Source organism: Leiobunum rupestre, chromosome 4, assembly GCF_980474605.1.
Source record: "Leiobunum rupestre chromosome 4, qqLeiRupe1.1.hap1, whole genome shotgun sequence".
NCBI classification, from domain to species: domain Eukaryota; kingdom Metazoa; phylum Arthropoda; class Arachnida; order Opiliones; family Sclerosomatidae; genus Leiobunum; species Leiobunum rupestre.
Window position 1 is genome coordinate 7,565,969 of NC_143387.1, and position 26,202 is coordinate 7,592,170.

At 36.5% G+C, this 26,202-nt stretch overlaps 1 protein-coding gene across 1 annotated transcript; it reads right to left on the reverse strand.

Moving 5' to 3' along the window:
• Positions 1-29: 29 nt before the first annotated feature.
• Positions 30-24,528, reverse strand: LOC149945977 (acetylcholinesterase-like). Its single transcript, XM_090170690.1, has 2 exons — positions 23,057-24,528; positions 30-1,795 (listed from the first exon to the last, which is right to left on the reverse strand). The coding sequence occupies exons 1-2, from the start codon at positions 24,526-24,528 to the stop codon at positions 1,576-1,578; spliced, it is 1,692 nt and encodes a 563-aa protein (XP_090026816.1). The 3' UTR covers positions 30-1,575.
• Between the last annotated feature and the right edge of the window lie 1,674 nt (positions 24,529-26,202).

Sequence of the window (26,202 nt, forward strand, 5' to 3'; positions counted from 1 at the left end):
TTATTTAGCAATCTATAAATTGAGCTGCTAAAAAAATTATCATATAGAAATAATACCAGAAGTGGTATATAGTATAAAATTATTAATGTTCGGTTTATTCGGTTTTTGACTGGGAGTAGGCAGAAAGCATGGCGGCTGTGTTATGCAAGCAACCAACTTCAGAAAATCATAAGTCTTACGGTGAAGTGGTTAAGTCCAATATTTGATGATAAATAAAACTGCGTTATATTTCCATATTTATTTTTATTAAAAGATGAATTATTTATAATGACCTGACCGGTTTCAGTATAAAATGTCGCCAAACTCGCTGGTATTTGCCTCTGTCCTAGAGGTATCGCTATTAATTTGAATAGTTTCAAAAATATATAAAACATCACTTATATTCTGTGAGGGTGAAATGGATCTTGCAATATTATCTTTTGATTCAGATATTTTACTAAAATTGAACCCCTAATTAGATATTTAAACAGACTTTTTACGTAAGGCTAACATCACTCTGAAAACAGTCTAGGTTAAAATGTTTTTCACAAACACAGTAAAGATTGTTGGTAGAATTAGGCCTTTGCGAAGGGTCTATTTTATATGCAGCTATGGCAACATCACTTTTATCTTTTACCACTTCCTTAGCTTGAAGTGTCCATATTTGAGTTAGATCTGGGTCTTTCACGAAATTAGGAATAGAAAAATAGCTTATTTTTTTATAAAACGACTTTTATTTTTGCAACTATCAATAATACACATCGGCATTTTGACTAAAAATGTTTTAGTTCGCAACAACTGGGGAACGCGAAATGTATGCACGTGATCGGTATACCGCGCTCTATTGGTTAGTTTTAGAACGAATCAGGAGTCTGAGAATTAGAAGTTTGAAATATAAGAAACATGGCTCTTATCATTAGCAATAATTAAAAAATGTATAACTTTAATTTGAATAAATTAATTTTAGATATCATTAATTTTCAGTAGTTTATAAGCCTATAAGGAATGTTATAAACAACAAATTATTACAATCTGAACGTTTCCTTTAAGCGGACGTAAAATACCTGTTTATTTTTGGTGCCCAAAACTTAAATTGGCACCATCGACCGTAAGTCAAAATATTTCCTTAAAATCACTTACGTCAGCATTACAACCGCCACGATTTTTAATTTGACCAATACTATATAATGTTATATTTCTATAGCAGCCTATTCTGCACACGCGCATTGTCATTTTAGACGGATCATAATTTTTTTTATTTTTACAGAATAGCTTGCCAGTTTTACTGCAATTCGATCGATACATGTTCCATCAGAATCTCCCGTACGTTTTGGAAAACAAAGTGTAGCGAATTATATCATACATAGATTATTTAAAACTATTTCATAGTGAATATATATATCACAGACGAATGTATAACAATATTAAGTAAAATTTTATATTTGACATAAGCAGTTGTGGTAAATATAGGGTAGTGATGCTGTGTTATAATCCGCGATTTGGCCAAAAATATATATCACTGAAATCTGCGTCGAGTCTCTGAAAATACATGTTTCCGTTGATAATTAAGTTTTTAGTATGAATTAGATTTGGTCATTATTTGTGAACATAATTTCTTATGATGTGTGGGAAGTCATTTTTGAAATATCTGCACTGATCTTCACGCAGTTGTCCAAAACCAGGAACCGAAGCATGAAGGCCGATGTTCAGGCGTTCTTTATTTTCAATCGTGTATTCTGGCCACTTATCCGTAAAGATTCGTTCTACGGAAGTGATATTAGATGTTGGTGTCCTTTTTTCAATTCCGTTAGGGTTCCTTAAATGAAAATTTTAGAATATCCTGATTATTGCTGGAACGGACGTAAAATATTAAACCCGGTTGGGCCAATGATTTATGGGATTTTAAACAATAGGCAATCTCTTGCTCGGTCATGCTACATTGTATCATCCGCATTATGTAATTTAAACAAAGTTATCTATTTCATTATTTAAAATACATGATCAATTGTCGTTGCAATATAGCATCACCATAAGATCTATAACTTAAAACTAAAAGTAGGTTAATGAAGCCTTCTAAAATTTTGAGCGCAAAGTAGGAAGAACCTAGGTGAAGCAAAACAGAAATCCTTTAAGTTACTTAGCTTTATTATTTTGACTAAACCAGGGGGCCTATTCTTGTCTCGGTTCAGATTTATCGCCTCCGCCTTATCGCTTCGAAATAACGACATGACGGAAAACGAAATTGGCCAAAAACCCTATTCTTGTCCACCTGTCGTTATCCGAGATTTCGTTATGCCAAGCGAGTTTTCGAACGTCCTTCCTGTTTAGTTAGCCAATGAGAAGCCGAATTTTAGAGATTGCGTCATTACATTTTTGCGTCGAGTTCGTCTGCTGTTGTTTTGAATTTGACAGCTTCATTTGTTTTTTTTTACGTTCAACTTCATTGTAAGTTTTTTTTCAAAATAACAATGAGTCGTACAGCTAAAGTAACAGTTGATCAAAAGTTAATCATCGTAGAATTTATGGAAACAAACGAACGGTTTGTAACCAGAAAATTTTACGCGTCATTTACAAATGACTCTTACGATGCTTTGTGGGTAAGCCTTGTGGAAAAGCACAACTCTTGTGGTGGGGGAGCAGCCAAACAGTAGAAGAAAGTAAGTTTTAATTTTAAAAATAGTCATTTTCAATACATATATAATATTTTCAGAGTTTGACAGACTGTAACAAGAGCCAAGGCTCTCAAAATCCAGAAGGCAATTGAGGAAGGTGTTGCAAATCCTGGACAGCTTTCGCCGATTGAGCCGCGCTTAGTTAATGTTTTGGGTTTAGGTGGGACATTTGGCCACAGAGAAGTCCCAGAAGCGGGTTTTGGTGACATAGTTGCAGTAATGGATGCAACTTAAGATTCACTTAGCTACAGTCCCACAGTTTCTTCTATTTTGGCCCCTGCGTATTCAGTCCCTTCTGCCAATACTTCTCTGTTGCAACCCCGTCGATCTCCCCGACTGAATCAGTCTCTCCAACCAAATCATTCTCAGGGAGATAGGGAATCCCCAGCTACTTCAGTAAGGAATGCAAATTTTACAGCAGCTGCACAAAGTAAGTAAAAATACTCTTATTTAATCATACTTAAATAAATTGTAATACTTATGTTGTTTAAAGGGCGTAATCAACAGCAGCAGCAAATGGTTCGTGCGACTGGACCTTATGCTAGGGCTCAAGAGATGTTTGAGAGAAGCAGATGGAAATTATGGAGAACCAAAGTTAAATTTGGTACCACATCGCTAATTCTCAAAAGAAAATTGCCAAAGCTGAGGCTGATAAAGCTAAAGCTGCTATGATGCAGGCAATGGCCTTGAGAACAATAGCTACCACCTTCAAAAGATTATATAGACCGTCCAATGATGATCAAGAAGAAGAGGAGGAGGAGGAGTGGTCAGATTCTACTTGCTGGTTCAGGAGTAGTGGAGAGAAAGGTCCTTTTAAGGGCCACAGGGCAGAGGTATCTGAATAGTAAGATGAAATGGTTTCTTCTAAAGTAAAGTATGGTAAGGGTATATGACAGTGCCTTACGAAACTTTTACCATTCATTTTGTTATTCCTATTCGCAACGAAAAGTTTCACTAGCGCCACCTAACGGCGATGAAACCCAACTACGATCTCAAGGAAACAAAATGGTCAGATAAGGACAGTTAAATATAAACGTGGAGTTTTCTTCATTAATATCATTGTTCAATCAATTAATTATATCATAAGTTAATGATACCTCTAAGTACACAAATAAGCCCTTTCAAGGAGGAATCTTTGTCCAGAAAATGTGATGTCAAATCTTGTCCCTCAGATTCCCGCAAAAATGAAAGATTTGAAAAATATCTCTGACCCAGCGCCGCTGTGCGGTAGAGAATGAAACTATATTGGGAGGGGCTACTTTTACTAGTCGTACCTTAGTGGGGGTGCCTTAGCGGGGTGGAGGGGGAGAGGGAGAGGGAGAGAGTTCATTCGTTATAATTTCAGTCACATGAGAGAAATAAACCAATAGCAAAAAAAACGTTTTTCTGCCTCTGCGGGGGGAACGAATTTTCTAAGGGAATATCGAAATTTACCTCTTTTGGGGAAGTTCAAGCTAGCCTTGCACCAAACAGGATTAAAGAAACGTAAGCTTCGGCAGTTCCAAGTGTATGTTAAGGCTACTTTGATACGCAGTACGGAGATACATAGGTCGATTTGGACAAGCATTTCCGCCATAGGCAGCATAGCCATTTGTGTACTTAGAGGTATCATTAACTTATGATTATATTAATAAATACTTTTTCTAGTAAAAATCATCAGCATGGAAGCTTGGACGAAGAAACACAGGGACGTCTCACGGCGAATATTTCGCGGCGAAGCTTTGTTGCGGGTTGCCTATTTCCTAATTATCTCGCGCGGTGTCACTAGCGACCAAAGTGAGTCAGTAATTATTGGCTATTTACGGTCACATGATTAGACCAATCCGAGCCTGTCTGCTCTAGGTTTGTGAAGGTTTAATTAACACAAGAAAAACGCATGGCTCCAATAATGAAAGTTCTGGTAAGTTTTTATTTGCTTTATGGCTTAAAATATGTAATTATTATCAGATATGCAAGCCTGCGTGTGTTTTTGGATACGCGTCCAATATTAAAGTCAGCTTGGTTCAGCCATTTTATCCAAGTTCAACATTATTTCAGAGATCTCTTAGGCTTTGGCCAAGGCATCAAATTCATTTCTTTCACGTAACTTTTTTAATAATGCCGCGAATCACTTTTACATTTTTTGACAACGCATTTTTTAGTTCTCATAATGGAATAGTAGATATATTAACGAACTTTAATTTAAAAAAAAGCTTAGTCACTGCAGCTGAATAACTTCCAAAACTTTGATCCTTTAGCTTAAACTAGAAGATGTTGTTTGGTCACGCGCTTAAAAAAAGAGCGTATTTTATCTCTCTCCCACTGATGGCGCCTAATTGCTATCTGTATCACTTCTCCCCCTTTTTCACGGCAGCCGTAACTAAGTTCCGCCGCTAAAAGCTCTGTAGATGCTACGCGCGAGACGTCCCCGTGTTTCTTCGTCCAAGATGGAAGAAAGTGGTACGACTCAATACTGAAGGTGAATATTTTTTAAAGAGGAATTTATGAAGTAAGCCTTGACCCATTGCCCACATGTTTTGGATGAGTGTTTTTGTTTAATAAAAATATAGTTGAAATCAGATTACCATTATTGAAAATAATAGCGAAACCAAGTGAATTGTATTCAATAAGGAGAGGAAAAACTTAAAAGTGATCATGTAATTTCACTGAGTATTTGCATAGCCAATTAATATTTAGTTGGCTATGGTATTTGACAAACTGAAAGGTTACAAAATAGAGGCTTTAATACTTCATTTTCTGAAGATCCAACATCCCATAACTTTGGAACTAAACCTTGGAATTTTAGGCCTCTCCGTAGGGAATTTAGTCATTTATTCAAAGAAAAGCAATGACTGTTTCATAATTGAATTGAACATTGACAACGAGTTTGTTCATAAGCTTTTGCTTAAATTGTAATATGTTTATTTTATTTTTTTTTAAACTACATTAAATTAATTAAGATTTATTATCTGCCAAAATAGATGTTGACAAATTTACTACAGCACTCGTAACAGCACATGGTAATAAATCCCAGGGTATGCTTTTATGAAAAATGTTGAACGTTTTCAATCTTTGAATTATACGCTCAACATGAACTCTAGCACAAGCAACTTTTTATGTAAGCAAAGCGTTTTCTCGGGAAAATTGTGCCCTCGTCTTAGTTTTTTGCCCTTAAGCCTTTCTTAATGAAAAGTGGACTAATTAATTTTAACACTCTCGGTAGACAAATCTTCAGTTGGAAGTTCTTCTCTAACTATTTTAACTATTTCATTTAAAAGCTCCATTGGCTGGATTCCAGTCAAATACGCAACAGTTTGTGGTTTCAATATGCCGCAGCTAGCAGTTACTTTACACTTATGTTCTTCATGCGTATTTAATGTAATTCGTTTTTCCAAAGTACGAATGACATTAGAATTTTCAATGCATTCAGCTTGATTTTTTCTACCAGGTTGAGGTTCTACGAGATGATCCTTAAGCAAATGTGCCTCTAAACCTTCTCCTCATCATAAATACTCATTTCCCCCCTGGCATTATTCAGAGAGGTTCGTCTATTTAACCATTCATTTTATCTACTAGTTATGTTTTATGATGCTTTGGTTGATTTTCTGTCACGCATACGAATAGGCAGGTTCTTGGAAGGAATTTCCAAAGGTCTTAAACAATGTGGAGACTGCTTGAACTGATCTGTTGATAATTTCCAGATTAAAAACCTAATACATTTTTATTAAATACTCCAGCGTAACATTGTCTCACCTTTATAGTCTTCAGGGATAGCTTTGTAATTTTCCTTTCTAAAATGCGAAAATCAAACAACTATCGTTTTACCAAAGAGTATGGAGGAAATAGAGAAAAAACAACCGGGAGAGGTCCGCAACGAAACGTTCACCACCGAGGGGTTGACAATGGGGAAAAACATCTATAAACCGAGCTTCAAAATAAGTACCGCAGCGCCATTTCGGGATTTTCGTAATAAAAAAGGCACAAATTTAGATTGCAACAATTGCGCGTGGTCGTCTTTTCTTAGAGTACCTTTTTAAGTTGAAAATGGATTTAGATCATACATATTCCAAAGTTAAATCTACCAAAAGTTCCATAACGAAATTTGTAAAAAATTGTAGGCTACTTACGTATAAAAAGAAATGAAATGTACAAATTGTCAACTTTATACATATGTATCAACGACGACTGGTTTCGCGTGTCATTCGAGCGCTCGACAATTTGTACATTTCATCTTTTCAGTAATAAATATTTGTAAATAAATAATGAAAATTATAATTTCAACCCATTTCTCTTGTTTTTTTAGGATTTCTTCCTGGTATTTTTAACAAAGAAATCTTCGAGACTAAAAGCAAACATTTTTTGGATGAAGCATCAAAGTTAAAAAAAATTCAGTGGAGAAATCAGACCACTGGAATGATTGTTTCGCAGAAATTCGTTTTAAGAAAATAAATAATTTAACGCCACAAGCAGAAGAATATTAGGGAATATTTAGTGATGCCTTTGGGTATTTCGATGTTCAAAATTTTGTTCTTAAAAAAGAACTACTAATAAACGATATTGATTTTTTTGATGAAGTGTCTCATTCATTTGGCCACATTAAAAAATTTAAGGAACTAAGCTCTGAGGATATAAAAATGTGATATTTACATATTTAGTTCCTTTTTAAATTCACTCTGATGGAAATCAAGAGCCTGCTCATAATTCAGATGCTAAAATCAGAGAATCTGAGGTTAGTCAGTTCCATCAAGTTTGTGGCAATATAGTGAACAAAATAATTTCAATGTATAATTGTGATGAGTTCCAAAAAATACCCTATCTCAAAAGCCTATAGTTCCTACATTACAGTATTCATGGACTGCAAAACAAGATCGGGGTGGTCTGCTATACATTAATGAAAAAAGCATTTGGATTTTTTAAAACTGTCGGCAAAATTATTGACTCCCGTCTCGAAATAAATAGCTATAGAATTTTACGTGATAATGAAAATAGGAAATCTCTGATCTTTGAGACCCTGGGGAATTCAAAAGAGTTGAATAAAGTTTGGTACGAGCTTTGGGGAATAATTTAGAAATTGCAAATATAGCTCAGAAATTGGCGTACCAAACTTTACTGAACACTTATTTGAAGGCCACAGTTTCAAAATCCAAAAACGAAGTGCAAATAGCAAACAAAATAGTTTTAAACACCAATTCTTTGAGGAGTCAATTGTAAGTTCAAAAAGTAGCCTGTGATGAAAAACAAAATTTATTGACATGAATTTCAAATACATTTATAATCTTAAACGTTTTCTGGCTTCCTTTTTTCGCAAAAATCTCTTTCTTTTCAGTTGACAGTTCCCATTTCTTGGGCGTAGAGCTAGGGAACCAAATAATTTCAATCGTTTTTCGCTTTGGCCATATTGTGCAATCGTTGGGTTTGAACCATGTCCTTTTACTGAGCGTTGCTTCCCAAAGGGTCTTGATTGAAATGGGAGGTTAGTATGAATTGTGCGCCCTTTCGAATGAGAAACTGAATAGCTTCAGTGAGCGACTTTACTGTGAATCTTTTAATTTGTTTACTACTAATTGCAACAGAAACCTAATACCTGTCATTCGTAATCCAAAAAGAGTTTCTTTACTCAATAGCATTCTTGATTTGTCTCCATCCAATCCATCTGGTATTTCGTGTACTTAATCTCCGAAACTTCTTTTTCCCAATCAGATAAGTAATTCAGAAATGTTTCAATTAACCACTAAAATAGTTTTGATTTCTGTTACTGTAACTGTTTTGGGCCACTCAAAATGAAAAACGTACCTTGAACCTCCAATCATCCAAGCTCCTAAATGGATTAGGAGCTGGTTTCCTGGAATGTTGTCCCTCATCCAGATTTGATACATTGAAGATATCAAAAAATGTATCAAATAACCTTAAAAATTTAATATTTTCTGAGGCTTGATCTCCGAGAAGTTGTTCCATAGCATTAGCAAAGATGGAAGATAATATCTGCGTTGCTAGTTTTACTCTCATGTTCAATATTTACACGAGGTGCTTTTCTGATCAGTGAACGTCTGTCAATATTGAAAGTGTCGTATACCTACTTCCACAGCATTAACTTGTTATTTTTTTAAGTAGTCTAAGGTACCACTTCTTTTTGTTTTTTAAAATTTTCAGTTTACCACTGTTAGATAAAATATTTCAACTTGTTTTTATTGTGTGGCAAACATCAGAAACAAAAAATAGGCTCCGAATTGTTAAAAAAATTAACACTTTTGTAGCCGATTTTGTCTCAGTATTTCACTCTCTCACTTTCTGTAAACAGTTTAAACATCTTTTGATTGATGCCCCCCGTATTACAGACCACGGTAAGAATTTTGAAACCGGCACAAGTGAGATGTTCAATAGCTTCACTCACTATCGAGTGAAGATCATCTGCAGATAAATTAGCTACTGGAAAATATGCGAAAGGAAATTTAAAATTTGTTGTAATTCCTCTAACCATTAATTGTAAAACACTGTTAGCTAAGGCTGGCTTGTCGGTAAAAGAACCGTTAAATTTCCTTTCTGCATCATGAATAGTATTTCCAAAATCATTCAAATTTGTAAAACCTATAAGTTGTCCTGTTCCACTATTAAAAACAAGGTCTTCTTTTGTATGTATTTCATCTAAAATTAATGAAAAGTACTGTTGGTGTTCCTCTAAATCTTCGATATTAATTTTGTCTCTCATTTCAATTAACGTCTCTTCATGAAAACCACTTTTCCCAAATAAGAGTTTTGAGTAGTTGTGAAGTGTCATTTGTGAAGGGAGAACTAAAGTTTGTTTTAATGCTTCATATGAAGTAGGTGATTTAGCTCACATATACAAGAACCATTGTATGATGGCGGGGTGCCATTTTCTTGGTCTTGCAATATTTGTCTGTAGTATTCTTATTTGTTCACGGAGGAAAACCTTTTGAAAAGTATTATGGCAATCAAATGGATTTTTGGTTAGGAGTTCCTCTAAATCTGTTCCCTCTTCTTCACTGAGTAATACTCCATCTTTGTTTATACGTTTTCTGACTTTTTCTTCTAGAGTTCTAACCCTTTGTTTTAATGCTAAGTTCTTCAACCTTAAAGCAGCTATGCGTTTCTTCATTGGCCCTTTATTTGTCTGACACTTCAGCTTTTCATTTTTAAGCCGCTTTTTCATTGATTTCTTCACCCGTCTGCACTCTTGACACAGTTTTGACTATTGCCCATTAAACATAAGTTCACATTTCTTGGACATTAAAGCCTGGCTTAATTCACAATAAAAATATGCATTATGTCGTTTTGTTTTAAAGTGGTTTAACAAATCACCCGTTACTCCTTCACAAATGGACCATTTTTCTAACTCTTTCATAATATTTAATAATTCACTTATTTTCGTTACATGTTTCCCAAAACTTAAATTTCCAGACTGAAAAACAGCATGTTCATTACTTAGTTATTGGTTGTTAACACTCAAATTTAATTCTAGCAAGTTAGATAGCTTAATTCTGATTCTAATCCTATCATTATTTGATTTCACAAATGTCAGCCCACTTATTGCAGAGTTGAAATTGTCAATTATTTCATTCCAGGAATGGAATGTTAAATTATCCGTTTGATATAATAAATATCTTTTGGCTAAATTTTCAATTTCAGAAAGAGATTGTTTATCTTCTGTAATAACACTGTTATTTGCATCAGGAGAAAAATTGTCGCCCATATTATCTAGACATTTCTCTTGATTTATATCTCCAACTCCACTACCATGCTTAACTGCAAGCGTCTGTAAATGATCCATAAATTTAATATACCATTTAAAATATATTTATAAATATATATAAAGACGAAGGGCTTCAGTGCTTTACTTTATGTCTTTATATATATTTTTGTAAATAGTAACTATGAAACCTATCAAATTACATTGCTCGTAGTTTCAGCATGTTCAACGTTCCAGCCTTCTTCAAAATTGGTAAGCTGCGTTGTATCATTAAAACTTCCTCGAACTATAAACAAAAAAATATAGTGAAAGTTCTTAACATATATTTTTCAATTGCTTTACAAACCTTGAGCTATATAGGCATATGAATGGTCTACGTGATTAGGCTTCAGATTAGGTAGTACCTTTTCTGCTTGCTTGTCAGGAACATGATTAGGAAATTCTTTGGTAGGGGCTGTACTCTCTACAAAATGGTTCGAACAAACAAAGTGGTTGCGAGTTACACTTTGAGGCGTTATATCATTTCTACCGATAGCTTGAAGCCAGGTGATGCATTTGGCTAAATATTTCTGGTTGGCTTAGGCACAGGTATAAAATAAATACCGGAATCACGATTGTTTTTTGATTTAAAGTAGTTCTTGCACGATTTATAAAGGCAATATGGCATAAAAAAATTTCATTACACTGAGAGAATAAAGCCCTGTTCAAATTACATTAAAGTGTTGGAAGCAGGGGATGCCAAGAGGTTTCTGTAAGAATAACAGCTTATTCCGTATTATAATATTACAAGTAATTTTATGTTAATTTAACATGATGAAATAGCTGTAAGTAACCTTTTTCGTAATTTTAGTGGCATATTAAAGTTGGTTTTACACATCCGCCGGTAGAAAATACTTTTTACATCTCAGTAAATTCGATAAGTAGCAAATAATTAATTCAACAAACAATATTGTAGAAAATACACTAACACGTTTAGTCAAATTTACGAATATGAAACAGAATTTTTGACGTGGTAGCTAGGAAAAAAACAGCTAATCTGCAGCGCCTATCTCCCATTTTTCAATAAAATGTAATTATAAGGTTATCCGAACATACAATTCGATAAAATCCAGGACTAAACGGGACAAATCCCTCAGAGAGACCCAATAATGCACAACTTGTTCTTTGGTTTTTTAAAATTAAGCTTATTTTCAGTCCTTTTAAGTTAGTATTTTTTAAAGATTCACGCGTAAGGTTGATTTCTAGTACATAGGTAAGGTAGCCTACGTAAAGAGACTATATTTCAAAATATAGCATGATTATAATTTACATGCTTACGTAATTACTGATACACAGCTGTTTCACTAGTAAAAATGATTTGGTTTAAAAAATAACAATAAAATCAGAAGACATTTGAACAAAAAATTTCATGTTTTACGCAGCAACTGGGTTTTCAGGTTTGCCAAAAATAGTTACTAATCTAATTGTGAGCCTCTCTGGTTCAAGAGAAATCGGCCAAGCGTTTTGCCTCTCTATAAACCAAAGTAAATAATCACGTAAGTAGTATTTTACCGAATTGTTTATTGCTGTAAATCAATTCGACAAACGACTAAATATAAAACGCTCGCTCTTTTCCGAAAGAAACACTCGCTTAGGTTGAATAAAATATCTCACGGTTTTAATATTTATAAATTTTTGTTATTTATTTGGTACAATTTGTATAACGTTTTAATTAATATTTAATTAAAACCATTTGAGGCCGATAATGGATGGCTATAATCACAAAACATATCATGACTCGATCAATAATAGATTTCAAAATAGAGCTACTGAAAGTTAAAGTTTAGTCAATCGGACAGTGCACCCAAAAATGTTGGTAATGTCGGAATCGAAGACATTTCCATATTACGTCTTGGTCTGCAGGGTGAAGGATTATCGAAGACATTAACATGCATTATGCATAATTACATTGACGGGGTTCAGATGCTATTCACTAACAACCTTGTAAGTAGATGAAGGGTGGTCGTACGGGGCGCGCCCCCACAGCAATGAAACAATAAATAAAACTGTTCAAAACATTTGTGTGCTGAAATAACCAGTTTTTAAAAACTCTGGCTCTCCGATGAATTATAATGGATTCCAGTATATCTACAGTGTCAGATTTGCTAATTTTTTTTTAAAGAACCTCAATGTTTATCTTACTGAAGCTAGCCGTTTAAGTACATATCTGTTATTCACGTAAATTTTACATAATGAACTGTTCATTTCACACTCTCGATGAGTGTAATAAAAACAGCTGCAAATATTCCTGAAAATTTTTACAATTTCCTTCTGTACATTTTACATGACCAACCCATTATTATAGAATACAGGCCATTTATGTACTTAAGTTCCTGTATAAAATAAAGGATACGTGTAATTTGTACAGAATTATTCTGTACAAGTTGTACACACACGTTTCATGTTAATATCTTCTGTTAAATTAAAGGATAACAGTAATTACCACAGGATTATTCTGTGCAAGTGATATACAGACGGTGCATGTAAAATTATCCTGTTAAAACTAGGGTTTTTTCTCTCAGTGTAGAGTCCAAGGCCTAAAATCTCTTAATAGTAAATTACTATTAGAAATTGATAATACTTTTTACAACTTTGACAAAACAGCTTCGAAGTTAACCAAACGAAAATTATATTTAAAAATTATAATGGTAAATTAGGCATTAAAGTCAGCGCATTACATACAATTTGAAAATAGTTTAAACAATTATAATCAACCGATTTCCAAACCTCAGGCCATGGACTATATATACCAATTCTATTAGAAGAATTTCGTTTCTTCCCGAAATGGCGTTGCGGTACTTATTTTGAAGCTTGGTTTAGATCTTTTCCCCATTGTCATCCCCCTCGGGGGTCTAGGCTATTTCGGTGTGGGCACTTTCGCTGCAGCTGTTTCGGTGCATAGGTCGTTTCGGTGCAAATATATATAAATGAATAATAATAATAATAAATAAAAAATAAAAATTTATTGTATACATTTAAAAATCCAAATTATGAGCAACCCCTATTAATAGGACATTGCTTCGTGTACGTCGTGACAGGTGGCAAGATTTTGAAGTCTATCTTTTGACGTCTTGTATTCCTTTCTAATTGTGACGCGTTCCCCACGATTTATTTTGGCCAAATCGGTACAGGCAAGCGCTTCTTCTTTTTTTAAGTTTACTTAAAAACTTCCATATATTTGGGTGGGTGGCACAAATATGCCATGATAAACGACGATCTAATAATGTTTGTAAGTTATGAGGTAAGAGTTCAGCTAGTTACGTCCTCTGGGGAATCATTCGACATTCCACCGCAAATTCGGGATCATTCTCGTATAGAACTTGGAGGCCACCTCGATTAACTTCCCTGTAAACACACTTAATTTTTAATTTTTTTTATTTGATTTTAATAGCCTACGCTATCTCGATATTTATATTTTTACGCACCGAAATGACCGCACCAAAACATCCCGCACCGAAAGTTACCACACCGAAATAGCCTGATCCCCATCCCCCCTCGGTGGTGAAGTTTTCGTTGCGGAGCTCTCGCGTCAGTTTTATCTCTATTTCCTCCATACTCTTTGGTTTTACTATATGTCTTTCCCATTTTCTATGAAACTTCCCAAGCCTTAGCTAATTTTAATAATAATAATAATAATAATAATAATCAGCTAGGCTAATACCCAAGGCACCACCTTAGGCCTAAGTCATCATGCGACTTTTGAAGCCCTTAATTCAGGTGGCCGGGTTACAATGCGTAGGAGGGTGGTGGCAAGCCCTGCATGCCACGAGATCGAGCCAACAGCTCCCTACACTAACTATTACCGTTAACCTCAACAAGTTTTTATGGAAGGGGAAACCGAAGAAATCGGGGGAAAACCACTGAAACCAGTGGGGAGAGAACTTGCAAACTCAACGCAGAAGGAGTTGTTCCGAGTTTGCACCCAGTGCCACAAGCTGGGATCGAACCCGGCTCCTCTTGCTGCGAGGCGAAAGTGCTAGCTTAGAATGAAAACGATGAAACCACATTCCTTCTATTGTACCGTTGTTTTTACAACCATACAAAGTAACAATTTTTAAGATAAAAGGTCTCTTAAAACGACCTTAATTTGATTTAATATTAGATGGTTACGAACGAAATAAACTTAAACGTATGAAATCTTGAATCTACACTATTATGTCGTCTGATTTGTTTCCTTTAGATCGCGCCATCTTGGAGCGATCGACGCGCCACCTTTTATTTCTTTTCGATGCGAATATTTCTGCCTTGTGACGCTAGAAGTTCGGTTTGTTTCGGGTTTCAATATGAATCGTGTTGCAACGCGAACATGTTCAGAGTACCGGCCTCCCCGTTTGGCTAGCGTTGGTAACTTAAGTCTCAGTACTAGATTTATTGAAATTTCGGACTAGATATCAAAATGACCTTAATAATTTAAAGGTTCGTGACTTGACGCTAACAGGTACACGGTTATCTAAGAAATAAATATAATCAAAATGAAATTAACTCTCGATAGTAAGTGAATAAAGCATGTTAATTCCTTAGTTATATTAAGAAGATGGAAATATACACATAGGATGGTGTTAAAAATTACTGTGGAATAAACACTAATGTGATCAAATTAGGTAAGAAGTAAGAGTTTTAAATGGGGATGGAGAACAAACAAAAACTGTTTGTTCTCCATACACATTTTAAACTTGCTTTTTACTTACCCAAAACACAAGATGGGTTCAATTATATAACAACCGCAGATAGGTCTAAAAAGTAAATATAATTGAATGTTTGATTTTGAGGTTAAATTAGAACTCTTACTTCACATTAGAGAACCAACGCGAGCCAAATGGGGAGGCCAGTACTCCGAACATGGTCGCGTTGCAACACGTTTCATATTGAAACCCGAAAAAAACCGAATTTCTAGCGTCACAAGGCAGAAATATAGGAATAACTAAATGAATGGTAAAACTTCTAAATCAAAGAATGGAAGGGCAAAAATATCAATTGCCGTAAGGCACTGTCATACACCCTTACCATATTTTACTTAAGAAGAAACCATTTAATCTTATTATTCAGATACCTATGCCCTGTGGCACTTAAAAGGGCCTTTTCTCCTCTACACACTCAACGGAAGCGACGTCTAATGAGGTCATCTCGGGCAGCTTGGCCACGTCTACTCCAATTTTCTCCTGTTGGTGACTCAGCTGGAGGCTCAGGTACCCTGTCCTCTTCATTCAATGGCCAGTTGGCCAACTCCTCATCTCCATCTGCGCACCCTTTTAATGGCCTTTTGTTGTGAAGAACACAGCAAGAGTTCACAATACACCCAGGAAAACTTGGTTCATAATGCAGAGTCCGGTCTTTAAGCAGGCATCTAAAGGTCTGTTTCAAGACCCCATTGCACCTCTCTATTACATTACGAGCCTTCTTTTGTCGGCTTGTGTATTTTTCTTCAGCTGAACCACTTGGTGGTCTTGAAATGGGTGTCATTACCCACGGTAGTTGGGGATAGCCTCTGTCTCCAACCATATTTGATTTTAAGAACTATTTTGATTCATATGCTTAAGTTTAAAACAAGGTAAGTATTAAATTTTTATATTTTAGTTTGTAGATATAATACATTTTCATTATTAAAATATTTAAAGAAATAAATTAGTGGTTTTTTATTGTATTTCATGCATCCATTTAAACTTTCTGTTGTATTAAAAAAACACCCAAACTCAGGAAGCTAACTTACCAAGCAGCCAAGAATTTCGAAGGTTGTTGTTCATGCAATTCCTTTCAAGGTACTTTGACACCAAAGAAGCCTTAGAAATAGGGGCATCATGAGTACCTCCACAAAACTGTGAATTGACATTTGATATTATCAAATCGTAATCGCATATCTAAAGAATAACATTTTTTACCCTTATAGATTTATATAGTTGTGTATATATATAAGCTTACCAACTGCACGTTCAAAGAATGGTATCCTTTGCGATTTACGTACAAATATTCCTTGAAGTTGGGGTCTTTAGACGTTGGAGCTACGATGGCAATGTGGGTACAATCCACCACACCCAAAATACCGGGGAAGTTGGTCTTCTCCATGAACCTAGTTTTAATTATTCATTGTTAGGCCAACCGTTACCATTTAAAAATTTAATAATTACCTCAACTTAATAGCTTCCCTATCAATAGTGGTCTGTGGAAACGTAATCCACTTGGGCATTAACACTTTGTTTAAAGCTGTTGTTACTTGATGTAAGCAACGACTGACCGATGGCTGACTAACATCTAAAAACAAATCCTGCCCAATAGCCTTTTGATAGCAGCCTACTGCTAAAAACCGTATCGCCACTAACACCTATAAGGTACAAAATGGTTAACTTATTTTATTATTAATATTATTTAATACTCAGCTTAACTTTGAGTCTAAAGGGAGATCCGTTCCTCTTTGGCCAGAGGCATTAAACTCCAATGAGTTCCTCAGCTCTTCGCAAATCTCCATGATTAGAAACTTATCTAGCCTAAACAATCCCCTAAACTGATGTTCAGAAAGCTCAAAAGCTTTAGAACGGTCCCTAATAACTCGTTCTCTCCTTAAATTCTTCCTTTCCTCCATCTCCACCAGACGCAAAACACCCGAGCTGCAAAGCTGCCATTTTGAAAATACCGCGATTCCCAGCTGAAAATGACGTCATAACGACAACAAAACGCGATTCCGACCCCTAACCCTGTCGTTATAATTCACTGGCGATGTCGAAGTGAATTTTGGGGACAATAATAAGGTTTTCACCGGTTGATGTCGTTATGGTGATATTTATCGATTTCGCCATAACGACATGGCTATCGTCAAGACAAGAACAGGCCCACAGAATACATAAGACATTTTTGAACAACATTATCTCTCCTTTTTCAGCTAAGTTGATACCCAAGGAGCTACACAGGCTTAGTTCAACTAATGACTTGTGAAGCCAATTACCATTGATCGGGTTATATTTCGTAAGAATGTGGTGGCAAGCCCTTCAAGCCACATTGCAGTGAGCGTTGGCTAAACAATTTTATTTTCCTGTATCATGGCTATAAAAGTACGACTCAGATATGGAGGACCCTAAAACCTTATTTTAACCTAAAAAAGAAGGAAGATATAAATAAAATTAATTAAGGTGGTAAAATTCATGAAAACCTCCACGGTACAGCAGAAAGAATACTCTCGAAATTTGTAATCACTCCAAATAAAGTAACTACAGTACATGATAAACTGCAAGATGTTACTACTACCAAATTAACTGAGTTACATCAAGCTACGGAAGAACAAATCTTCAATATTCTGAAAATAATTAAATAATAATAATAATTAAATGAAATACCGGCTATAATAATAAATAATCTTGCTGCAGTCATATCAGCTCATGTATCAAAAATTATAAAGCAGTGCTACCGACTATGTATTTTTCCTGACAAATGGAAAATCGGGAGAATAATACCAGTAAATAAACAAGGTAGATAGTTATAGACCACTCACCGAACTGAAAAATTTATCTATAACATACGAAACGGTGGTCAATTCGGATATAGGAAACCACTTAGAAGTTACAGAAGCTTTATATGAAAAACCATCTGGTTTCAGATCTACACATTCAACTGTAACATGTATATTTAATTTATATGAATCTAAGACCATTTACACCTGGACTACAATGCCAACGTTATAACTCCGATTTCAGAGTGTCCGCTATAAAACACCACCAAGTGGAGAAATTACGCGAAAGCAATCCACAAACATGCAGCAACCCCCCTTTTTTGATCTCCCTTCTTTAGGAGGCGAACGGTTCGCGCTCTCTTCCGCTGTTTTTCTCGTACTCGGGGCTCCTCTTCATTTCTAGCGGGTGGACGAGTATCTAACACCATGATAAAAATGATTAAAAACATTTCCTTAAAATATTAGAAAATTCATAATTAATCATACCTTCAACAAGTTCCCAAAACGTTTTAGGTGGAATATCAATAAACTTTGCCATGTGGTTTCCACTTCAGGAAAATTGTTAACGACTCGCGGGGCGACCGAGTAAAATGTCGGGAGAGGAGGGCGACGGTATGATCGAAAGGAGCGCGAAGTGACCGCGTTTTTTCAGCCCGAATTCCCTTGTGGACAAGAGTTGCCTGTAAATAACGATGGTGGCGTTGGGGTAGCGGCGATACTAACCTAACAACAACGCCTACCTTCCTTGCAGTCCAGGTGTAAATGGTCTTAGTATGAATCCGTACTGTCAAATCTTTGAAAGGGTAACTATGTCATAATTACGCTTATAGACCTTTCAAAGGCATTCTGTTACTACATTCACTGAATGAACTTGGATTAAAAGATAATGTGCTCAAATGGATGACGTCTAACTTGAAATATAGACAAGAAACAGTGGTATTTAATAGCACAAAGTCAACTATGAGGAAGGTCAACTATGGGGTACCACAGGGCAGTGTATTAGGCCCAATACTATATAATATTTATACAGAGCTCTGATATACGCACTTCATTACAAAATTCTACTGGTGATGAATATACTGACGCTATTGCGATTTGTACTGCTCATCCAAAGTTGACTGAATTAGTAAATAATGCAGAATAGGATATTAATAATTTAACTGCGAAATTAACATCAAATGGACTTTGTCTAAATAAAGATAATACAAAGTTCATGCTATTTTCCCCTAATAGAAATATGAAAAAGGAAGCAATGCATGTACAGAAAATTTGTGCTGGAACAAATGAGAGATCTAATAATTTAAAATATATTGGTTTCTGGCTAGATGAGGATTTAACATGGAATAAACATGTTCAATACACCATTAATAAAATTAAAACTAGACTCTGGCTTATAAGACCAATTCAGTATCATCTTAACACTGAAACCTCTCTCTTTATAACAATAGTTTGAAGCCTGTGGCTTTCGCTCACTGATTGATGAAACGGTCTGGTGCCGTTCAACGTCGCTCGTTTGGGTCTCCTTAACCCTTTGGCTCTGTCCGCTCTTTAACTCGGCCCACTCTCTGGCTCGATCCGAACTCTGGCTCGATCCGAATTCTGGCTCTGTCCGAACTCTGGCTCTGTCCGATCTCTGGCTCGATCCGAACTCTGGCTCTGTCCGACCTCTGGCTCTGTCCGATCTCTGGCTCTTCCGTCACTCAGGACCCTGAGGACTTACTCAGGCCTCTGAGGACTCACTCCATCTCTCTGTCTCTGTCTGACATAAAATCTCTCTAACTCCCTGGTTTTGTTCAGCACCATTTCAGTAGGCGTGGTTTAATTACGGAAACTGACATTTGGTGGCATCTTATTGGAGAGGTTAAAAGGTTAAGGGTAGCTTGGAGTAGGCGACTTGGCTTTAAGATTATTGGCTGTAGAAGGTTCGTGTATAAAAGGAGAAAGATGAAATCATCTGGTGTCTTTCCCAGGAAGAAGGTCGCACGACGGTACCACATGTCGCCACGTGGCTTTCGAGAAGGGTACACGTGGTTGTAGTTTTTATTTTTAAAGGTGGCCGTTTGAAATAACGCTTCTTTCAATAGTTTACTATTGACGTCCGAACGCCGTACAATAGAGAGCGCGCATCTTTAAGTCATTTACGATACGACGCCGAGTATTCAACAATAGAGAGAGAGAGAGGGGTTATAGCGCACAATGGATGAGTCAAGATGTGCGCGCTTTCCTAGCACCGAACGCTGGTTAGGGGAGAGCCACATGTAGAGAGGATACGATATTTTACACGGACAACAATAATGCATTTTACGAGAAAATACTAATGATACCTTTTTACGACTTGGACACCCGTAAGAAATTGAAAAATATAAAAGGGACTTAAAAACTAAAAGGCTCGGGGAAAACATGATTTCCTCCTACATATGGGAACGCATATGGTAGGACTTAATTAAGGAAGTGAATGTGAGAAAAGGTAAAATCTAAATAGGAAATATTTTAAATGCAATAATTTTTAAATAACACTAATCTTCAAATAACACCATTAAAAATGAGCGTTACACTCCTCCCTCCCCAAGACCGAACGTCCTCGTGAGGTGTTAACTATCGCTAGGCATTCCCTTTCGGTGGTAGAATATTTCCGCTCACCCGTGCTAAGGGCGCGACTTAAGTATTGAATTACCCCTTCTTTTCCGTTGATATTTTGACTTAAAACACCTCCTATTCCGACGTCGGACGCGTCCGTCCTAACCGAAAATGGAAGATCATACCTCGGGGTCATTAGGATAGGGGTCGTCGATAAAGCAGTTTTCTGCAGATTGAAGCCCAGCTCCTGATCAACTTCTCACGCCCACCTATGAATCCTATCCTTATGCAATAGCCGCGTGACTGGCTCCGCCATTTTCGCGAAACTAGGGATGAATTTGCGATAATACGTAGCCAGTCCCAAAAATCTCCGAACTTGATTTACATTTCTGGGTGGGGGGGTACTCTTTAATAGATTTTACTTTGTCTGGGTCTACTGCTATTTATTTGGCAGGTTAGCTTTGAGCGCCTGTAATTTGTTTACCAAAGCAGTTAACAAGTGACCCTCGGCAGTATTTGGTTTGGGGTTACCTGCCATTGGGAGAGTAGGAGCGAGAGAACTATTCTCTCTTAAGTGGGAAAATTTGTTATACCTCTCTTGGCGTTCTAGGGTTTGAAATGTTCTAATACAGGAACTACAACTATGGAATTTACCCAACGTTCTAGGGTTTGAAATGTTCTAATACAGGAACTACAACTATGGAATTTACCCAAACTAGGGATACAGTCTACACAGAAAAAGGCCTCAAAAACAGGATCACTATCCAGACGGCTCATAAACCCAAATTTTCAAAACCAAGAGAAAAAAAAACAAAACTAAAATTTTCAAAACCAAAAAAAAATCAAACAATGGAAACTCCTCACGGAAACCTTCTAGAATTGGGAAACCCTTTTATAACGATCCCGGACGGACCCCCAGAATGTAACGCTAATTTCTAGAGGACGATTAAACGTGTCTATTGGTTTCCCTAGCGTTAGCAAAGTAGAAGGAATCTCGTGAAAAACAACCTTAACGTTAAGTAACCGGGTTCAAGAATGTCTAGGGGTATGATATAGGTAAATATACAACGAGAGTATGGGTGTCCAAACGGTTTTATATATTATAAACCAAAATAATAATAACAATACAAATAACAATAAAATACTTAAACACTTAATAATAATAACAATAAGCATGCAAAAACACGAAATACGCGGGGGGGGGGATACGCGGGCTCTCTCTCTTTATAACAATAGTTTGAAGCCTGTGGCTTTCGCTCACCGATTGATGAAACGGTCTGGTGCCGTTCAACGTCGCTCGTTTGGGTCTCCTTAACCCTTTGGCTCTGTCCGCTCTTTAACTCGGCCCACTCTCTGGCTCGATCCGAACTCTGGCTCTGTCCGAACTCTGGCTCTGTCCGATCTCGGGCTCTGTCCGACCTCTGGCTCGATCCGAACTCTGGCTCTGTCCGACCTCTGGCTCTGTCCGATCTCTGGCTCTGTCCGGTCTCTGGCTCTGTCCGGTCTCTGGCTCGGTCCGGCCTCTGGCTCTGTCCGATCTCTGGCTCTTCCGTCACTCAGGACCCTGAGGACTTACTCAGGCCTCTGAGGACTCACTCCATCTCTCTGTCTCTGTCTGACATAAAATCTCTCTAACTCCCTGGTTTTGTTCAGCACCATTTCAGTAGGCGTGGTTTAATTACGGAAACTGACATTTGGTGGCATCTTATTGGAGAGGTTAAAAGGTTAAGGGTAGCTTGGAGTAGGCGACTTGGCTTTAAGATTATTGGCTGTAGAAGGTTCGTGTATAAAAGGAGAAAGATGAAATCATCTGGTGTCTTTCCCAGGAAGAAGGTCGCACGACGGTACCACATGTCGCCACGTGGCTTTCGAGAAGGGTACACGTGGTTGTAGTTTTTATTTTTAAAGGTGGCCGTTTGAAATAACGCTTCTTTCAATAGTTTACTATTGACGTCCGAACGCCGTACAATAGAGAGCGCGCATCTTTAAGTCATTTACGATACGACGCCGAGTATTCAACAATAGAGAGAGAGAGAGAGGGGTTATAGCGCACAATGGATGAGTCAAGATGTGCGCGCTTTCCTAGCACCGAACGCTGGTTAGGGGAGAGCCACATGTAGAGAGGATACGATATTTTACACGGACAACAATAATGCATTTTACGAGAAAATACTAATGATACCTTTTTACGACTTGGACACCCGTAAGAAATTGAAAAATATAAAAGGGACTTAAAAACTAAAAGGCTCGGGGAAAACATGATTTCCTCCTACATATGGGAACGCATATGGTAGGACTTAATTAAGGAAGTGAATGCGAGAAAAGGTAAAATCTAAATAGGAAATATTTTAAATGCAATAATTTTTAAATAACACTAATCTTCAAATAACACCATTAAAAATGAGCGTTACAGTGTGTAATATTTATAAACAAAATTGATTTAAAAGTGTGAAAGATAATGGAATTGCTGCTTGCCAGTGCTTGAAATAAGTTACTGAATTGCTTAAAACATGCGTTTCAATTAACTTAATTGATAAATTTAATGTAACCTAACTTGGACTCTTTTGTAAAAAAGCGAAAGCTTAAAGAATGTTCCAAATGAAGCCTGATTTATTTATTTATTTATTATAATATATTTTAGTTAAATAAGTTGTAAAGAAAAAGACTTACCCGAATTTAGCAAAGTTTCCCCAATAGCGCATTGCTCTGTAGGACAGATTTACCTCGTCCATTCCTTTCAGGTTTTGCCAGTCGCCTTGGATAAAGTACATTTCAGATGAATGGTCAGCGCCAATCCAGTCAGGTGTGTTCCACATGAGGGGTTTGTGTTGCCACTGATAAAAATACGTTCTGACGCCTGCATTAACCATATCATCAGCGGTATGGTACGAGTTACAAGTGTACATGTAGTCAGTCGAGAATCGCTCACTAATTCTTTCGTCAACGAAAGTAATCAGTTTCTTACAATGGTCCTTATAGTAGTATTTTACCGATTTGTAAAGGTCGTCGTTATCGACTGTAAATATAACGTTGGCCAACCTGCGAAAGGCACCTTCAGGTGGAATTTTGTCTCTTTGAAGAACTGCTTGTATAGCGAAAGCGCCATCTGTTGACGTGGAGCCAATTATCACCTTTTTATTCTTGGCGTTTCTTGCTGCCTTCGATGAATCTACGAAAACGATTTTATCGTCCTTCACAGGTAAATTGTATCTGGTAATTGGATCTCCCAATCGAGATGCTTCTCGAACCAACGCCTTACTGTCAACTTTCCTTAAGCATTCCAAGGTTTTCGAAAGTCTATTAGTGAAGTTTCCACAACCAACTTTGTCAGCTAATTTAAGACTCTTTTCTAAGGCTTGCGTTTTTGTGTCGGTCGCCCAAGGACTTCGAGCATTTCCACTTTGAAGAATAGCTCCTTGAAATAGATGTTGAACTTGGGGGTTGAACAGATGGAAGCCAGCGGACGATCCACCGGCGCTCTGTCCGAAAATTGTTACTCGTTGCGGATCTCCACCAAAACGTTCAATATTGTCTCGGACCCATTTTAATGCAAGTTCTTGGTCTCTGAGTCCCATGTTTCCCGGACAGTCATCAATACCCAAATAAAGGAATCCCATGGCACTAACTCGGTAATTCATTTCAACTATGATTACGTTTTGAGAGGTTGTAAATGTTTTGAAATCATATCCTGCTGTAAATCCCATAGCGTAAGCGCCACCGTAAATCCAGACCATGACCGCAGCTTTCTCAGGGACTGGTTCGGGAACGAAAACGTCCAAATAAAGGCAATCTTCGGCGTAATCGTCATTTAAGGATATTGAAACGTTAAAGAAATCCGGAATCCATTGACTACATCCTTTTGGACGTTCTAGGGCCATTCGTTGCGCAACCCATGGATCTGGCGGCTGTGGCGCTCTAAAACGCAATTGTCCAACAGGAGGTTTTCCGTAAGGTATACCCAAAAACTCCTGCACATGTTGTCCTTCCTTGGAGTTTCCAGGGGGAGTTGGCGCTTTGATGCGGCGACCAATTACTTCGCCGTAAGTCGTTGTTACGGATACCAATTCTTCAGCAGGTGGTAAATTTTTGGCAAAGTTAACTGTGGTGATTAAAAGAAGAATTATTAAATATACCAGACCCATTTTGTTACGTTTATCAGTCACGCTTTTAAAGAAATATGACAAAAATTATCACTTCTCTCACAAGTCAAATACTTTAGATTTTTCTATCTCAGAAAACGAGAGCAAAGAGATAACGTAATTTTTTTTATCACAAATGTGCAAATAAAGATTATTTAACAATGCGGCTATTGTCAAATGTTTAGAGCTTTTTTGCGATATTTTCTTAAGAGGTCTGATAAAATTATGGTTTCATCAACATACTTGTAAACTCTAAATAAATTATTTTATCAAAATTCATCGATTTTCACTTATATTTCTTTCATAGCTGCCAAACATTACATAAATATCTAACTAATCTGTTTTTTATTAGAATTTGCTAAACATTTTACTTGCTTGTTTGAAATTCTTTAAAAACCATCGAGGGCATTCTAAAATTTGGTATTTTAGCTGCTTTTTATGTCATATTTTTCCACAATGTTGGTTCCAGGTGGCTCCATAACTGCTTTCATAAAAACTAATCATTTTGCCTAAGGCTATTCACAGGTGAAGTTTGCCAACGGTACAACTGCATCCAAATAGGAATATTCCACTGACGTTTCAGGATACACGCACCCTAGCAAATTTGCCACGATTTCAAACTGCCATCTGTTATATATCACATTGCGAAGAGTTGACGAAAATCGATTTAAATTATTTTTCAATTAATGTGAAATATTGTAAAATACATTTTAGATTAAAAATTATTAAGAAAAACTATATTTTCCTTTCTTTATATATGTTCTAAAATGATCTAAATCAATTAAAATTCAAAAATTACATTACAAGCATTTTAAAAACTTAAATTATTAAGCCATTTTAATCAAAGCTTTTTTCAATGCAAATTTAACATACTATTTTGAATTAATATTTGATATTAAGAGGAAAATGACAAAGTTATGCCCGAGAGAAAAAATTAAAGAACTTGAAAATGACAATTTTTACTGTGAGACTCGCGATTGTGGTGTAGTTTCGGATTACTTTGTGTTTAGATTTTATTTTCTACTGAGATTGTGGTTTGTGATAATATGAAATTCAAGACGATAGACACTCATAATAGAAAGTATACTGATGGATAAAAGATATGGTTTTTAAATGGAGGGGAATATTTGGGAAAAGATTAAGTTTTCGATAGTCCATAAATGAACGAGATTAATGTTAATGCATTTCGGTGGAGAGACGCCCTGAAATATAAAAATACAGATGTTTGATGTACAACAACAAGGAAAGGTATGGAAGTTTTTACTAAACCACTCGTTTTCCTTCGAACAATTTTTGTATGAGTTCTTACTATCCGATGTTCTAGTTTATAAAGACCGATAAACGCCATAAATGTGGGGTGGCGGAGTGCAGGGGCGGCTGAAGGGCCGGGCAACCCGGGCAACTGCCCGGGGCGCCAGTTTGAGAGGGGCGCCGAAATTGAGTTCCGCACCTTTTTTAATGAAAGCATCACATAGTTTGAAAAATCTTTAGCTAATTAGAAATACATATCGCTTTCCCAACGAAAATGTCAACATGGTCGACCAACGTTTTTTCTCTACTATTTACTTTACAATTTTAAATTATCCATAAAATTACAGTGGATAGTTCTGACGGATAAAGCATTTTCCTGGTATTTTCTTTATAAACCAGGGTATATAATATGAAGAAGAAAAAGTG

Bases quoted from the DNA above. Each gene is read 5' to 3' on its own strand.
- LOC149945977 (XM_090170690.1), bottom strand. From the start codon at position 24,528: ATGGGTCTGGTATATTTAATAATTCTTCTTTTAATCACCACAGTTAAC. The intron at 1,796-23,056 runs GTAAGTCTTTTT...TTTTCATTTAAG, and splicing joins GGAAACTTTGCTAAATTCGG to GAACCCTAACGGAATTGAAA.